Source organism: Crotalus tigris, unplaced genomic scaffold, assembly GCF_016545835.1.
Source record: "Crotalus tigris isolate CLP2741 ecotype Arizona unplaced genomic scaffold, ASM1654583v1 scf7180000023598.3388751, whole genome shotgun sequence".
In the NCBI taxonomy this organism is placed as follows: domain Eukaryota; kingdom Metazoa; phylum Chordata; class Lepidosauria; order Squamata; family Viperidae; genus Crotalus; species Crotalus tigris.
In genome coordinates, this window is record NW_024100068.1 from 758,112 (window position 1) to 777,291 (window position 19,180).

Below are 19,180 nucleotides of genomic sequence, written 5' to 3' on the forward strand. Positions count from 1 at the left end.
GAAGAAGACCAACCTGAATGTGGCATGGATTGACTACAAAAAGGCATTTGACTCTCTGCCACATGATTGGATAATAAAGTGCCTAGAAATAACAGGAGTCAGTAGAAACATCAGAAAATTTGTGCAAAGATCGATGGCACAATGGAAGACACAGTTGCAGATCAATGGTGAGAGGCTGGGAGAGGTTAATATCAAGAGAGGAATATTTCAAGGAGATTCATTATCACCATTACTATTTGTTATTGCACTGTTTCCTCTGTCAACAATACTGAATAACTCAGGACATGGCTATCAAACATCAAAAACATCTGCCAGACTATCCCACCTCCTTTATATGGATGATCTGAAGCTGTATGGAAAAACATCATCTGAAATAGAATCGCTGCTCAACACTGTCCGTATATATAGCCAAGATATTGTAATGGAGTTTGGCTTGGACAAATGTGCCACACTTACTATCAAACAAGGAAAAATAATGAAAACTGAAGGAATCAAGATGCCCCACGAAAATAACATTAAGAGTCTGGATGAGGAAGAGTACTACAAATACTTGGGTATCCTTCAAGCTGACAACATCAAGCACACTGAAGTCAAGAAAAAGATTAGAGGTGAATACATCAAGAGAGTGAAGAAGATCTTAAAATCCAAACTCAATGGAGGAAATACCATAAAGGCAATCAACACCTGGGCAATCCCAGTCATTAGGTACACAGCTGGAATAGTGGACTGGACTCAAGCAGAACTAAAAGCAATGGATAGGCAGACCAGAAAAATAATGACAATGAATCATGCCCTTCATCCACGCAGTGACATTGATAGACTTTATCTACCAAGGCAAATAGGTGGGCGTGGAATGCTACAAGTACATCAGATGGTTGAAGAAGAAAAAATGGCTTTGGAAGAATATCTGAAGAACAATGATGAAGATGCACTGAAATTAGTATATCAGGAAGGCTTACTAACTACTGGAGAGACCAAACTGGCCTACAAGAAAGACCAAATGAAGAACAGAATAGAGGCATGGGAAGACAAAGCACTACATGGCCAATACATGAAAAAAATAGCTGGGAAAGCAGATAACAATAAAACCTGGCAATGGCTAAGAGCAGGAAAATTGAAGAAAGAGACCGAGGGACTAATTCTGGCTGCACAAGACCAAGCCTTAAAGGACAAATGCATACAAAGTCAAAATTGAGAAGACAGCAACAGACAGTAAGTGCCGCCTATGCAAAGAAGCTGAAGAAACAGTGGACCACTTGGTAAGCTGTTGCAAGAAGATTGCACAAACTGATTACAAGCAGCGGCATGACAAAGTAGCAACAATGGTGCATTGGAAGATCTGCAAAAAATATCATTTGCCTGTAAGCAAAAACTGGTGGGATCATAAAATAGAGAAAGTCATAGAAAAAGATAAAATTAAACTGCTCTGGGACTTCAGAATTCAAACAGACAAGCACCTACAACATAACACCCCAGACTTAACAATTGTCGATAAGAAAGACAAAAAATTCTGGATAGTGGACGTGGCAGTGCCTGGAGATAGCAGAATAGAAGAGAAAGAACTGGAGAAGATAACAAAATACAAAGACCTACAAATAGAAATAGAAAGACTGTGGCAAAAGCAAGCAAGGGTAGTACCAATAGTCATAGGCTCCTTGGGTGCAATGCCAAAACAACTGGATCACCACTTGAACACCATTGGCATTGACAAATTTGCTATTAGACAATTGCAAAAGGCGGCCTTACTAGGAACTGCTTCCATCCTGCGACGATATCTGTAATACCATCAAACATCCATATCTGCCTATCCCAGGTCCTGGGTAAGAACTTGATAGGTAGACAAAATGCCAAATACAGTCTGAACATCTGGCTGACTGTGCAATGATTAATAATAATAATAATAATAATAATAATAAAGAGAAAGAACTGGAGAAGATAACAAAATACAAAGACCTACAAATAGAAATAGAAAGATTGGCAAAAGCAAGCAAGGGTAGTACCAATAGTCATAGGCGCCTTGGGTGCAATCCCAAAACAACTGGAGCACCACTTGCACACCATTGGCATTGACAAATATTTTATTAGTCAATTGCAAAAGGCAGCCTTACTAGAAGCTGCTTCCATCCTGCGACGATATCTGTAATATCATCAAACATCCACATCTGCCTATCCCAGGTCCTGGGTAAGGACTCGATAGGTAGACAAAATGCCAAATCCAATCTGAACATCTGGCTGACTGTGCGATGATCCATAATAATAATAATGTTGGAAGGGACCTTGGAGGTCATCTAGTCCAACCCCCTGCTCAGGCAAGAAACCCTATACCATTTCGGACAAATGGCTGTCCAGTCTCTTCTTAAAAACTTCCAGTGTTGGAGCATTCACCGCTTCTGGAGGCAGGTTGTTCCACTGGTTAATTGTTCTAATTGTCAGGAAATTTCTCCTTAGTTCTAGGTTGCTTCTCTCCTTGATTAGTTTCCATCCGTTGCTTCTTGTTCTGCTTTGGAAAATAGCTTGACTCCCTCTTCTGAGGGAGCCCCTGAGATACTGGAACACTGCTATCATGTCACTCCTCATCCTTCTCTTCATTAAACTAGACATACCCAATTCCAGCAACCATTCCTTATATGTTTTAGCCTCTAATTATCTTTGTTGCTCTTCTCTGTACTCTTTCTAGAGTCTCAACATCTTTTTTACATTGTAGTGACCAAAACTGGATGCAGTATTCCAAGTGTGGCCTTACCAAGTATTTGTAGGTTTGGGGAAAATTTTATTTGTCTTCATAAGGTTGAGTTTGATGTGCTATAGTTGTAAAGAGACTGAAGTACAAACATAAAGCACCTGGCTGAAAAGTTATTTTTAAAAAAACACCCTTTTAGTTCATCCATCAGCAAAGTGATCTGGACAGTATAGAGTCAGGTTCATAAAACTATTCATTTAAAAGAGATAAAACTAAGACAAGCAGAACAATACATAAAAAAACAGCTTAAAATTTCAGCCGAACACTTTTTGAAAACGTATTTAATTGTTGTTGCATTCATATCTATCTATCTGATGATAGAATAATTCAGAGCTGTTGCCCAGCTGAGTAAATGCAGTTTGGATACTTATTTAATTAGAAGAGTTGTTGTAATATCTACAGCATGCTAATACTTTAAAAATGATAATATTTTTATTAAGCCTAGTTTGGTAGTCAGTCTAATATTAATTACTGCAGTTATCCACCTGCAGATCTAAAATCAGATCTTTCATCTTGTCTTGTCTTGTCTCATCTCTTCTCATCCTCACCTCTCCTCCATAGTTGTGACTACCATGTCTACACTTTTAATACCCTCTATGGATTCCCTGGATGTCAATGCCTGAAACAAAAGGGCAAATGCTTAAACTCTGCCAACTATTGTAATAACATGGAGGGAAGCATACAGTGGGGTATCTTAAGGTTCTGTCTTGGACCCAGTACTCTTCAAGAACTTCATAAATGATCTAGACAAGGGGATAGAAGGGAAACCAACAAATTTGCAGATGACACCAAACTGGGAAGAATTATGAACACTTTGGAAGATAGATTCAAGATTTAGAAAGATCTTGAGCATTGCGCCCTATCCAAAAAGATACAGTTCAGTGGTGAGAAAAGTAAGCTCTTGCAGTTAGGCATGAAAAATCAAAAGCAGAACTATTTAACTCATTTTTTTGCATCTGTCTTTACACAAAGGGAAAAAACAGACCAACCTATCAAAAACAGTGCCATAAAAAACAAAACAGAAACACAAGTTAAGATAGGCAAGAAAATGGTTAGTGAGCACCTGTCCAGCCTAGATGAGTTCAAATCGCCAGGACCAGATGGATTACACCCCAGAGTTCTCAAGGAACTGGCAGATGTGATATTGGAGCCACTGAACTATATTTTTCAAAGATCCTGGAACACAGGGGGAACTACCAGAGGACTGGAAAAGAGCTGATGTAGTTTCCATCCTCAAAAAAGGAAAAAAAAATGGATCCAGGAAATTACAGACCTATCAGCCTGACCTCAATACCTGGGAAGATCCTGGAAAAGATAATCAAACAACGAATCAATGAACACCTAGAGGCAAACAAAGTCATTACTAAAAGCCAACATGGGTTTGTCAAAAATAGATCATGCCAGACAAATCTTATTGCATTCTTTGACAAAGTGACAAAATTAGTGGATCAGAGGAATGCTGTGGACATAATTTACTTGGACTTCAGTAAGGCATTTGATAAAGTAGATCACAACCTACTACTCGATAAGATAGAAAAAAGTGGGTTAGACAGCATCACCACCAGATGGATTCGTAGCTGGCTGACCGGCCATACTCAGCGTGTGGTCTTCGATGGAACCCCATCTACATGGAGGGAAATGTGTAGTGGGGTGCCCCAGGGCTCTGTTTTAGGCCCAGTGCTCTTCAACATCTTCATCAATGATGTGGACGAGGGGATAGATGGGGAACTCATCAAATTTGCAGATGACACCAAGCTGGCAGGAATAGCCAACACTCCAGAAGACAGGCTTAAGATACAGAAGGATCTGGACAGACTTGAACACGGGGCACTAACTAACAAAATGAAATTCAATGGTGAAAAAAGCAAGGTTCTACATTTAGGCAAGAAAAAACAAATGCACAAGTACAGCATAGGTGGCACCATGCTCAATAGTAGTAACTGTGAGAGGGACCTCGGAGTACTAGTAGACAATCACCTAAATATGAGCCACCAGTGTGCTGCAGCTGCCAAAAGGCCAACACAGTGCTAGGCTGCATTAACAGAGGGATAGAATCAAGATCACGTGAAGTATTAATACCACTCTTTAATGCCTTGGTAAGGCCACACTTGGAATACTGCATTCAGTTTTGGTCACCACGATGTAAAAAAGATGTTGAGACTCTAGAAAGAGTACAGAGAAGAGCGACAAAGATGATTAGGGGACTGGAGGCTAAAACATATAAGGAACGGTTGCTAGAATTGGGTATGTCTAGTTTAACGAAGAGAAGGACAAGGGGGGACATGATAGCAGTATTCCAATATCTCAGGGGCTGCCATAAAGAAGAGGAAATTAAGCTATTTTCCAAAGCACCTGAAGGCAGGACAAGAAGCAACGGGTGGAAACTAATCAAGGAGAGAAGCAACCTAGAACTAAGGAGAAACTTCCTGACAGTGAGAACAATTAATCAGTGGAACAGCTTGCATCCAGAAGCAGTAAATGCTCCAACACTGGAAGTTTTTAAGAAGAGACTGGACAGCCATTTGTCCGAAATGGTGTAGGGTTTCCTGCCCGAGCAGGGGGTTGGACTCGATGACCTCCAAGGTCCCTTCCAACTTTACTACTATTATTATTATATAAAATAGGTGATATCTGGTTCTACATAGTAACTGTGGAAACGATTTACTATAGTGTCCTAGTGAACCACCACTTAAGTATGAGTCAGCAATGTGCTACAGCTGCTAAAAAAGTCAATGCAGTGCTGGACTGCATCAATTGAGAGATAAAATCAAGATCACAAGAAGTGATAATATTGCTTTATATTGAGGCCACACCTGGAATACTGTGTACAGTTCTGGTCACCATGATATAAAAAGACACCGAGAAAGTTTGCACAGAAAAGTAATAAATATGATAAAGGGTCTGGAGGCTAAGGGTTAAGGGAGGATCAGGAGGACATAATAAATGACTTCCAGTACTCCAGGGTCTATCACAGAGAAGAGAGGAATGATTTATTCCCCCAAGCACCAGAGGGTAAGACAAGAAGTAATGAGTGGAAGCTTGTTAAAAAGAGATCCAACTTGGATGATCTCTATGTTTTCTGGGATTATTGTAAAAGGTAATTTTATTTTATTAGAAGAATGTCACAATTATCTGCTTAGAGATGCCAGGATAACATTACTGATAGTACTGAACTCCAGTGCTGAAATTCTTCTAAACTGGAACCATTTTCTACTTTTAAAAACAATTTGTTATCTTATGAGACCTTATCTAGTTAAAAAAAAGTTGTGATCCTGCCCAAATAGAGCTGAGACTGCTATTAGCATTGTATCCATTGTCATGAATATACAACCATAATACTGTATAGATAGTTCTACAATAAAGCAAATATCTTTTGAATTGTGATCTGTAGAGTATCATTATAGCTCATATTAATTATCCTCCACAGTCCTCCAGAGGTGTTGGACTTCAAATTCCATCATCCTTACCCAGGATCCAATTCCAAAAGAGGACCTTCAATTAGGGAAAGCTGCAATAAAAGTTTGAATCTGGCAATCTCAAGCTGATCTTAAAGATCAAGTGTTGCTGATATTAGACTGAAGGACGCTCAGAATCCCTAAGGAATTTGCTGCTATTATTTTTGAATTCTGTGATACTTCTGGAGGGCATGTGGTTCAGGAAGGATCATGGGATCATGTTCAATTAGATTTTGCACATTTTATTTTGTTCCTCTTCCTGATGTTTTACTTCGTTGGTCTTTGCTGCCTTGAGAGTCCTTGTCAGATGATGAGAGACAAATCAAGTCAATAAATATGTAGTAAAACTGACTGGCAGAAAATGTACGACAGGCAAATAAGCTGTAATTACTGATTGGAATTTATTGTCAGAAAAAGTGAGAATGGCATTTAATTCAGAGCTCTTTTCAGCTGTTGTTTTTCTCACACAGTAAGACAGACAGCAAGGCTTTACAGCAGGGTCTCGCCTCTATTGTTACTTCCCAACCTTTGATTGTGTTTCTGTTATGCCCTGCAAGGTGAAGGTCTACAGAATATATGATGCTTTCAGACTCCTGCCTGCATGGTTTAAAGTTTGACACAAGCTAGTTTTGAATGATGGGTTTGCAATTTTTGTCACACTTTGAGCTGTAAGGCATGGAACAGTCACGTTCCTGGTGATTTCATGGACATGTTCATGTAAAACATTATGAAGCTGGTGCAGGGGGAAGGGGAGTAGGTTAGACCAGGATATGGTTGATGAACTGAATGTGGTTGTTGTTACTTTCCATATTAAACAGTTTCCCCTGATTATCACAGTAATATTTTCAATTTGGCAACAACATTGGAAAGGTTCTAGGCTTTGAAAGCTGAGAGCCCCTGTTCTAAAACATGAATCCACATAAATGCAGCAAATTTCCCACCGTTTGCCTGTGTGTCCCACAGGCTAGGAGGTGGACCTAGCTAACACTTCCCCAATGTTGTATGTACATGAATCCATCAGCAACCATTATGATGGTTTTTTAAGCCAATTCATGGAAGCTTAGTTGGTCCATAAAAGACTATTCAGAATGACAAATATAATGCTTCTGAATACCAGATAGTCTGACTTTCTCTATTGAAATTGCCCTTGTAATTTGTAGGTCATTTTTTAATCATGAAAATAGTGTGCATTGGGAGTAATATTCTGAAGGGTCAGAGGAATTCCTAAAGGTTTTGGACCCTCGTGAACATTTTAGCAAATAGTGGTACAATTTTGTTTATGCCCTTTTTAAAATAAAACTAATTATGGTGATGGAGCTTCAGTCTGACACCTAGGGGGCTTCTGTGTCTCATTTCAAGGATAATTGAAGAGAAGCAGGCAGTGATCTACCCTTTTTCTCAATGAACAATGCTTTTAACGTGTTATTAGTTCTTTATAAAACATCATTTCTAGCATTTTGGGAGGAGGCAAGGCAACAGTCTATAGCTTCCTCCCTATAGCTGAAGGCAGAACAAACTAGTAGAAAAAGAATTAATATTGTACAAGCCACTATATTTTAAGGAAATGACTTCTGGGAGCTAATATTTCAAAGCACTTCTAATCAGACACTTCCTAAATGTTGATTTTTCTTTCTAGCTGATTTCCAGTGGACTTATTTCTTATCTTACTTCATCTTTTAAAAGAACGAGCTGGTATTGATAATTACTAGTATGTATCCAGACTAGTTCTCTTGAAAATGGAAGAACTAAATCAATCTAATGAAGCCTCAACACTTGCTAGGTGTATCGACGTACCTTTTGGAAATCTCAGCAGGTCTACACTGGCTCTGGAATTCTGGATACTGTGAACCAAAACCTGGAAGGCATCCAGTTTATGGAATGCTTAATTAGATTTTCAAGCCCTTTTTATTATTTCCAACCCAAGAGAATATGGAAGGGGTGGGGAAATCGTAAAAAGCCTTGGAAGTTTCCATATCTACTGCACATCCTCAGGAAAAGAATGGACCAAAATTGCTGTGGGGGGGAGAAGCTGGTAAAAGGAAGATAGAGTTTGAAAATGGACTAGATCCAACTGGAAACTATAGAAAATAAAATTCTCAAAATATTTTTCCCAGGGCATCCTTACGGGAGAAGGAGTTGAGCAGTGGCTTGGAATGTTGCTGATTCTGCCACTGTCAGCTCACTCTCCCTTTTGGTCACAGGACTTCAAAGCAGAGTTATTGCTAAGGGTCTGGTAAGAATTCCATAAATCATATTCAGCATGCTTTCTCAATCTTATTTAAGATATTATTTGTTCTCTAATTTGTACATCAGTAGAGGGCAATTTAGCCTTCCCTAGCCTGATGTGTTGGGATGAAAATTGCTAACACAGGGAAGGTGTTAAGGTAGTTAGAACTGCTATAGGCAAATCTCTGGCTACACCCCATATCCAAAGGTTTAAGAAGTATCTGAGAAAAGCAACTATTGGACTAGTTCAGTGCAAAATCGAATTTCAGTGCAAAAACTATGTGTAAGGACCATTTTGACAAGCATAACCCATCTTTTCTTGAAACTAGAAAGAATTCTTGTATGTATTGGTCCTTCCAATAAGAGGACACAGACAAATAGTCCTGAATGGAAAGCAGTGGGTATGAAATCTAAAGCCTAGGTACCTTCATTGCTGAGTCTGCATATATACCGGTAGATGCTGTGTTCTGCTATATATTGAGAGAAAGAAACAAAGGACAAAACATAAAACAGGGCTGGTTTAATTAGTTCAAACCAGTGCATCTTTCTAGAAGCAGGACTCTCCCCCTGGACTTCCCTTTACTGATGATCTGACGTAGTTACTTTTTTTATTTTATTCATTTATTCTAATTTCACACACTAACTGCTTTTTCTTTTTTCCCAAGAGTCTCTGAGGGCAGCTAACAAAAGACCAACATTTTAAAAATGACTAATTAAATCTCAGTAAAAAGCATCAGTTTAAAAATAGACAGGAAATGTAAAATGAGCAAAAAGGAAAACAGCTGGCTATGCTTCAAACATGAGAAGAAAACTTAGGGAAGAAACATCCAAGTCCTTCTTCCTAAAGATCAGCCAAGGGACATTCCCTCTGGGAATTTTCCAGAGCAAAGTTCTTCAATGGAAGAGACCAAAACACAGAAGGCCCTGCCTCAACTGCATTTGGTTAAGGAATTAAGAGCCATTTATATGAGTAGTCCAGTTCTCAATAGTATATTTGCACACATTTCCCATTCTCATTTCTTCCCTATTCATTCATATAGTGGAGCTCTAAAGCAGTGTTTCTCAACCTTGACAATTTTAAGGCATGTGGACTTCAACTCCCAGAATTCCACAGCCAGCAATGCTGGCTGTGGAATTCTGGGAGTTGAAGTCCACATGCCTTAAAATTGTCAAGGTTGAGAAACACTGCTCTAAAGTAATAGAAAAGACAGGCTGCTCCATCCCAATGGCTCATGAGACCATTTCATTTCTCAGAACAATCTCTTGACCCAGAGATTTAGTTAGTCAACATGTTTCTATGTTTTCCTTGTTACCTTCAAATTATTTTGTTGATTACCCTACTTCAGACACATTATACAGAGACCTAGTTTTCTGGAAAAGGCTCTAAGAGTGGGAACAGTAGAAAAAAAACAGAAGAAAAGTAGCAGGATGGATGGACTGAATTACAATAATGATGGGTACACTATTAGAAGATTTGAGGGATCAGGTTAGGGACAGATCACCATGGAGAAAATCTATCTATGTGGTCAACTTGTTGGCACATAATCAAATGATCAATCAGGAATGTTTTATTTTTTGCTGTTGTTGCCTCATTTTATTTCATTCTTCAAAACTGTTATATTAATCTTATCCTCTAAGAGGCAGCTGCTGGGAACAGTTATTTCATAGTTCATACCTATATTCACAGTCATCTTAATATTAGCCAACAGAATGGACTGATAACAAACCTATCTGTTAAATATTATTCCATGTATAGTCCAAATGACCTTTTCCATACATAAAAAGAAGGGATAAGCAAACTAAGTTTTAAAACCCCCTGAAAGGGAATTAAACCCTAAAACAGCATCTTCAGGGACAAAAAAAATTTGATGGGCTGATAGAGATGGGAATGGAAAAATTAAGTGAGAATAGAAGGGAGTACACAGCAGCTTGCTTGAACTCTGAACATAAGCATTCCGTGTTGTGATATTTTATCATGGAAAATGTGGTGGTGCAGTGGTTAGAATGCAGTATTACAGGCTAATTCTGCTGACTGCCAGCAGTTTGATCCTGATCAGCTCAAGATTGATTCATCCTTTCATCCTTCCAATGTCGGTAAAATGAGGACCAGATTGTTGGGGGCAACATGCTGACATTTGCAAACCACTTACTTAGGGCTGTAAAGCATTATGAAGAGGTATATAAGTCTACGTCCTATTGCTATTTCACTTTTTATAGCACTATTTTCTGTTACTATGTAATGGTTGTCAAAAACAATGATCTAGAGCAGTATTTCTCTACCTCTGCAACTTTAGGCTGAAGTTCACACATCTTAAAGAAGCTAGGGTTAAGAAACACTGTTGTAGAATGTTACCTTCATAACTGGAAAATTTCTTTATATGAGGAATTAATGTTGTTTTGTTTTGTTTCACCTTAGAATCCAGTTTTTTATTGGGCAATGCTCAGATTGTGGACTGGCCTGTAGTTTATAGTAATGACGGTTTCTGTAAACTCTCTGGATACCATCGAGCTGACGTCATGCAGAAAAGTAGCACCTGCAGGTGAGTTTCAATGGACTGACTTGATTGGTTCAGGAAAGATCCTTGTGGAAATTCATAATCATCACAGTAAAGGGAAACTTTCTCTACCTGGTGCTCTCCAGATGTGGTAATTCTACAATTAAGCTATCTGAGAATGTTTGGGATTTATCTTATTACTGTGATTATTATATAAAATTGATAGCTATTCTTTAAATTGAAAGCTTTCCTACAACATTTTAAATATTCAAACAGTAATAATTTCTAAGCAGCAAATATATCTGGAAGACCTCAAACTGGGGAAGACTGATATAAGAAATTATATTACTTTTTAATAAATCTGCATGTATTTCATAATGAACTAAACGAAGCTCATCATTTTTCATTTCCATCTTCTATTCTGAGAAGAAATAAATACAGGAAGAAATCAAGAAGACTATGCTTTTTCAGTGCTCCTGGGGTCCACAGTCAGATAATATTGGGGTGGAATCTCTTTCTGGAGACTACAAATGGAGAATTGATTTTAATGTTTACCAGAACTTTCTGCTGGTGCATTATTGTTCCAGAATAATCTGAAGGGAAATATCTATTGCTAGGAAAGTTCATAGAAGTCACAGTTACAATTTCCACAGGTAAAAACAAAAGGAAAAAATAAAGAGAGAAAAAAATGAGACAAATTTTTTAAAAGAAAAGAAACAGCCTGGAGCTAGTAAGTGACCAAGTTAACAACAATGATCTTCAAGCAGATTCATCTAAATGAGTGGAAATTCAGTTAGCAAGGCTTATGTTATTTGATGAAATGAACTTACTTTACTTTGCTCCTGAATATTTAGTTAAGAAAAGTGGTGCATTGGTTAGAATGCAGTATTGCGGACTAATTCTGCTCAGAGCCAGGCATTTGATCCTGATGGGCTCAAGGTTGACTCAGCCTTCCAGCCTTCTGAAGTTGGTAGAATGAGGATCCAGATTATTGGGGACAATATGCTGATTCTGTAAACCCCCTGGAGAGTGCTGTAAAGCCCTATGAAGCAGTATATAAGTCTAATTGCAATTGCTATTGCTATCTTTTAATTACTTATTTGCCTGTACTTGTGCTGCCATGCAGTTCTAGGCTCTTTTGTGATATTGACCAAAGAAAATTAAACATCAGAATGAATTAGTTGGAATTACCCATTGAAGTTGTTTGTATCTGCTTTCCAAATTGTGCCATTTATCAGGATGAGGCTTTTTTTGTATGTGTGTGTGGTGGTTTTGAAATTTTCTTGCTGTTGTGTTATGTTTGGCACAAAGTTTTGTAAGCTCTGGGTGCCAACATAAGACATATCCATCACCCGGACTTTGAGTTAAATTTGTACTTTTCTGCTTTCTTGTCTGTTTGGCTGTTGATGCTCTGCGTCATAGAGTTTTTAAACTGTCTTATGACTTTAAACATGCAGTATTTGTAGCAGTTTTTACTGCATTTAAAATATTTATTATAAATTATTATATTCTTCTTTGGTTGTTAACAGTAAAAATGCAGAGTTAAAAAAAATCAATGTACAGTTGATAAGATGTCACTTTTAGCATTCTGAACCCTTCCTTCCTTCCTTCCTTCCTTCCTTCCTTCCTTCCTTCCTTCCTTCCTTCCTTCCTCCCTCCCTCCCTCCCTCATTCCCTCTTTCCCTCCCTTCCTATGCCCAGAACATCTCTTACATAAAGTAATATAAATCTTTCACCAAAGGACTATGCCACCTATATTTGCTTTTAGGGACTTTCATAACAATTTTGCAACTATAAATGATGAACTACACAAAGTAAAAATCATAGTTAAGGATGCATGGCTGCAATTATGTTGCAATCTAAAACATAAATATGTCTGTAAGGAGGTTAGATTGCCTATTTTTGACCATGAAGCAAATTATTTTTCTTCTCTCTTTTATTTCTCCAGTTTTATGTATGGGGAACTCACAGATAAGAAAACGATTGAAAAAGTTAGACAGACATTTGACAACTACGAGTCAAATTGCTTTGAAGTCCTTTTGTATAAGAAGAACAGTACGTATATGAAACTGTGTGGACTTTGATTGCCTTTGAAATTGTCATATATACTGGTAACATACTTATTGTTGATCTTCACAGAGAATGCACACAAGAGGGAAATACCATCACAATAAACAAAAGTTTGCAGAAATGTTTAAAAAAGTATTTGAGGGAGAAAGAAAGAAAGAAAGAAAGAAAGAAAGAAAGAAAGAAAGAAAGAAAGAAAGGCAAAATGCACTGTAAAATTTAATAATAATAATAATAATAATAATAATAATAATAATAATAATAATAATAATAATAATAATAATAATAAAGTTGGAAGGGATCTTGGAGGTCATATAGTCCAACCCCCTGCTCAGGTAGGAAACCTAAGGACTTGAGCATTGCTGGCTGTGGAATTCTGGGAGTTGAAGTCCACATGCCTTAAAATTGTCAAGGTTGAGAAACACTGCCCTATACCATTCCGGACAAATGGCTCTCCAATCTCTTCTTAAAAACTTCCAGTGTTGGAGCATTCACTGCTTCTGGAGGCAGGTTGTTCCATTGGTTAAGGTAATCATTGAATGCTAACTGATTTTGGCAGGAAAATTGGACCTGGGGGTATTAGAATGGCATGCCCTGATCAAGAGGGTTTCTTGCTTATATTTCTGCCAGACTCTTTATTTTTGCTACTAATGGAGTACTATAGTAATAAATTTAAGGAACAACACTCTAAACGTAAATCATGGTAAAAAAGGCATGGTCTCAGGCTACTTAAAATGAGAAATTCTGGAAAAAGGCAATGGGAAACATCAACTTGGTTCCTGTGCATGCAAAAGGTGCATTACCACTGAGCTCTATTATTCTTCGGTCCTCTATGTTTATTCTGGTTAAATGTGCTTTCAAATGTCTGTAGAAATCCTTGAAATATCCAGAGTCACACTGAGATCCTTTATCTTTGTAAGTCCAGATGATTAGACTTATTCATATATTTTCTGAAGCTATGTTCTTCATTAATCTAATCTAAGAAAATAAGGCAAAGTAAATATATGTATTAAAATTACTAGAAATATTTTAAATACATATAATCTCTGAATTTATAAACTCTGGTAGATGTAAAAGGTCCAGTGCAATTGTCTCTGGTAACTGCTGAAATGAAAAACAATGACTGAAGTTGTCAAGACCTGGACATTCGAAGAGGTGTAGTAGTTATCTCAATCCCAGGTGCATTGGAAATGATACTTTGGGTGAGCATGTTATGGCCAATTTACAACACAAAGAAGAGTCCTTGGCTGAACAAGAGGACAATGCTTTGCTGGCCTGTCAACACATTGAATTTTGTATGACATTAGACCCCAAACTTCAGTCACAATGAAAGGAAAGCAATCTACAACTAGTTCTCAAGAAATAAAAATCTGTCATTTAAAATAAATGAATGGAGCTAGCACTTTTAGAATAGTATATACAATTTGTTTTTTTTAATATTTTGGAAATCCTCAGATGTAAATAGAGATAATCAAGATGGGTTTTAGCCATCATCTCGCCAGCATCTCTCAACAGAACTAACTCCTGTTATTAGACAAAACATTCACTATGGGGCCACTAAAAATACATCCAGCTTTTTGAATCAGAGTCTGCAACATTCAGAGAATTCTTTCTCTAAAACAGTCCCACAAAATCAATAAGGCATTTCCAAATGAAGTGACAATGCTTCCTTTTAAATACTCCCAGTTCTCCAAGATAACATCTTGGAAAATCTTCTGTTATCTGACTAGTGGTAATGGTGTGTCTTATTGAGACATTGATTTCTAATGATAAGAATCAGTTAATAAAATACTTCTAGTTATTTTTTTAAAGCAATGATTAAAAGTATTTTTGGAAAGAACTATACTGCACATCCACACTCCAGCTGAAGCAGGATAAAATATTTATTGTAGGTTCAACAACTTGGAAGAAATTTTCTATGAAAATATATCACAGAATGTGTCCTTGTTGATTATTGTAGTCCTAGAAATAGCTTTCATCTCACACTCCTGATCCTTAATTAATACTGCTACAAACACTGCATCATCTTGAGAATCCTTGATACAAACATTTTGAACATGATACAGCTACTGTTTTTCATTATCTTGTGAACAATAACATTCATGTGAAATAAGTGATGTGACTGCTTAGGACAGTCATTGGATCTTGACATTTTTGCTCAGTGTGCCTCCCAGATTTTTGAACCTACTTACAAAGTATGGCTGTTAACCTTCCACAGCCTAAGCAAGAATTGGCATATCCAGTCCTATCTGCAGAAATTGTAGAGGCTGCATTTCCTCTATTTTGATGAATGCACTACCCAGAAATATCACTCTGCCTGAAGTGGATAGCATTATGTTAGTTGCTGTCTTCTTGATTAATGAAATTTATAGTGTTGCAATTTCATTGGCTAATGCTGTTGTTTTTGGTTGACAAGAATCTCTATTGGAGTGCTTCATCATAACTCCAAAGCAATTCCCCAACCAATCTTCTGAAAGTTTCCCCAAATTGCAATTTTGAAATAATTACACAGCAATGCAGCTCAGCAAAGCATTTTGCAGGTTTCTGAAGTTGTTTATGAAATTTAAATCTGTTACTGTTACTGTTAAATCTTTATAAAGAAAGACTAGAACTTATAATTTCACAGTTTCTAGTCTAGCACTTTAGCCACTACACCAGTGGTGGCAAACCTATGACATGGGTGCCAGAGGCGGCAATCAGAGCCCTCTCTGTGGGCACGTGTGCCGTCGCCCCAGTCCTAGGCCTTCAGCTGGATTTTATAAAACTTTTTCGCTTTAGGCCTCTGCTGCCATGTGCAAAAAAAAAAAAAAAAAAAAAGGTTCAATCAATCAGTCAATTTCAACTTCTTGCAGGAAAAAAAAAGATCTTGCAAAGTTGGAATTGATTGATTGAATTTTTTAATCCCACCCAGTCTGCCGTTACCACTGCAGCCATGCCTACCCAATGGGCCACACCCACCCAATTGGCCACACCTACCCAACACCCGATGATGCATAAATGGGTTTTGGGTTGCAGTTTGGGCACTCGGACTCTAAAAGTTTTGCAATAACTGCACTACACCAAACTAGTTTTTTTTACTGTAGTGTAGAGATCAAAGGATAAAACAACCAGAGGAGCCTTCCTTCCTTCCTTCCTTCCTTCCTTCCTTCCTTCCTTCCTTCCTTCCTTCCTTCCTTCCTTCCTTCCTTCCTGTCCCATACGCACTAGCCCTCTCTCTCACACACAAATGTGTATATAACTTATATCTTGAATCTCAATATGTTCTTGATGCTGAATTACAGTTGCCTCATTTTTTATTTCTTCCAACCCAATGGAATGTTCAAAGGAACTTCTGTAAAGGGACTTGGAACTTTATCTATCTGGCCACAGGAAGGATAATGGTCTGTAAACAGAATCAAATAGGACTATATTGGTTGGGAAGAACCTGGCAAAAGAAAGAATCTAAAAATGGGCCAGATTTTTAGAAGGGGAAAAAAATAGGAACGCCCCCATGCATCCTAATGAAGAGGTAGTTGAGCAGCAGCCCAGAATGCAATTGACTATTTTATTCTTAACCCCCTCCCTTATAATCATGTCGCCCAAAGTAGAGCTCTTAAGAAACTGAAAGGAATTTCCAAAACCACGTGTTGTCTATGTTCTCTCTAGTCAAAAAATATTTGAAAATGTATGTAATTGGATTGGGATTATTCCCTTGCTGACATAACAGAACCAAATTTGGCAATGATGGTAATAGTAGAAGCTGGAAAATGAAAGAAAGATGGCTCAGATCAGGAGAAAGGCTAGAGGAAAAAAAGACATTTAAAAACTATTTATGCATCTATATGGGAAAAACCACTGGGCAATGGTGCAAGGATACTGATGTTAATCCATCTCTTCCCTTTGAGTCATCAGACCATGAATGTTTCTAATAAGCTCTCTATGTGCAATAACTACATGATAAGTTGATACAACATGGCTAGGAAGCAGAATGTTTATTGACTTATCTATAAGAAGGTTATCTATAAGGTTATCTATAAAAAGTGTAAAGCTTATATTCATACATAGTTTTAGTGTTGAAATAGTAAATCATGACTTGGTTGCCTGGCCTATATCATTCTCAGGTCTCTTGTCCTTTGGTTACAGATGGCTTTTTTGAAATAATAGGAAAATGATTTTCAAAATGCTTGGGAAATGGATATATTTGTACCAGAAAGATTGATATGGACAGGTTCTCTGTTGCTTTTTAATAAAGGTCATAAAAATACACCATGAGGATTAAAAAAGTTATAATTCAACATTTTTACAGGGAAAGCAAAAAGGAAGCCTACTTTATATAGCGGATGATGGGATGAAGCCCATCTTCTGAGCACCTATTGGCATCTGCATGGAAGATTGTCAGAAAAAGAATGCTGGCTTAGATTAGATAATGTAACTTAATTCCATAATGATCTTTTTATGTTCTTAGATTCATAGAATTAGCAGCCAGAGATATTTGAATCCCATCTTCAACCTCACACTGATCTGTATGCCAGGCAACAAACATGGCAACTTCCACTAAAGAAAAGGGGGCTCAGATTGTAAGATATGGAAGTAGGAGGATCCACTGGGAATGAAGGACAGGGGTGTCAAAAAATCATGATCGCAGTTGTCTCCATGCAATCAAAGCTTTACTCCTTTTGAAAACGTACCACATATGCAATGCACACATTAAAATGTTGCTTTTGTGGTTGATTGTGTGGTTGTGATCACCATCTTAACTTTTTCGACACTCCAGATCCCCTGGAGTAGAAGCAAAGATTCAAGATTAAACAGAAAAGGAAAAGAAGAGGGGTGGAGCTACTGCCCATGTTTACAGTTCCATCTTTTTGCAGATTTCCAAATTAAGGCCAATTTCTTAGATCAAACACACTACCACAGTCATTTGCCCAGTTAAGAATGGTTAAATCCTATTTCTTTCAGTGACTAATTCTCCCATTCTATTCAGTGGCATTCAAATACCTTTCACTATAATAACAGCTCATTATAAACATAATAAGCGATCATTAGGATGATGAGCCTGCTTTCATATTCCTTTTGATGTGATCTGTACTTTATTTATTTATTTTTCAATTACAGGAACACCTGTTTGGTTTTACATGCAAATTGCACCAATAAGAAATGAGCATGACAAAGTGGTGTTATTTCTTTGCACTTTTAAAGACATCACTTTATTCAAGCAACCTATTGAAGATGATTCAACCAAAGGTAATTATGAAAATAATGTTTAAGACAGATTCCCAGAAATTGGAAATTCTATTTTTTTGCCTCTCTCTCACTCTCAACTATCTATTCTGAAAATATTTTTAAAAGCTAAATAATATTCTTCCTTCTGCACCTCTGCAAGATAGATATCCTAAAACCTGGTTGACTGTGGATCCAGAGAGAGATATGGTTCATCATTGCAACTGTAAATTGTTACTGTATGAATGAACTTTCACCCCTATAGTAGCTATGTGTTGCTACAGTGAGAATTAGGCAATAGCTGATGCAAGTCCGAACAATGTTTTTTAATTATGGTTTATGTAATTTATTGGTCATTGGGTGAAATAAAATTGAGTGTTGTTATTGACTTGTTGAAAATTGATCCTTCTACTGTAGCACTGAGCACCCCAGAATTCACAAATATGGACTCCTCCAAAAATGTTAAGACTTTATTTATTTGGCATATTGAAAACTTTTTTATTACAAATAATTTTTCTGTTGGTACAATATAGACATGGGAAGCAACAATAAAAGGACAGGCTAAATGACATAAGAACTAGAGTTCAGTTTAAACTTAGATTCAGCTCAACAAATCAATAATGCCAGAATAGAGCCATGAGACTTGCAAAAAAGTAATGAACAATTTCAGTCTTAATGTATAAGGGCAGCATCAGGTTTAGGAAGGTTTACTTTGACAGGCAGTAGTCCTCTGGGTTTAACTCTCTCAGCAATCCTCTTGTCTGTGCTAATTTTAAACTTCTTGCTTTGGAAGGGTTATAGGTCTACAAAGGAGTACATTGCAAACTCAATCCCTGGAGTCTATATTTTAAGAATCACAGATTGTGCAGCTGAGATCATGAGGTTCCAAAGGACCACTAGGTTAAAAGTAGATTGAAAATACTAAGACAAAACAGTTGCCTGGCTCAGCTCACCACAACCTAATGACCTTCAGATGTTTTGAGACCACAAACTCGGAA

The 19,180-nt window shown here is 37.5% G+C and overlaps 1 protein-coding gene across 1 annotated transcript in view; it reads left to right on the top strand.

Moving 5' to 3' along the window:
• KCNH5 (potassium voltage-gated channel subfamily H member 5) overlaps positions 1-19,180 on the top strand; it is a 201,794-nt gene that overhangs the window by 18,828 nt on the left and 163,786 nt on the right. Inside the window, exons 2-4 of the mRNA XM_039319543.1 lie at positions 10,838-10,961; positions 12,865-12,971; positions 18,078-18,206. Coding sequence (XP_039175477.1) covers positions 10,838-10,961; positions 12,865-12,971; positions 18,078-18,206 — 360 coding nt within the window. The remainder of the gene's footprint in view (positions 1-10,837; positions 10,962-12,864; positions 12,972-18,077; positions 18,207-19,180) is intronic.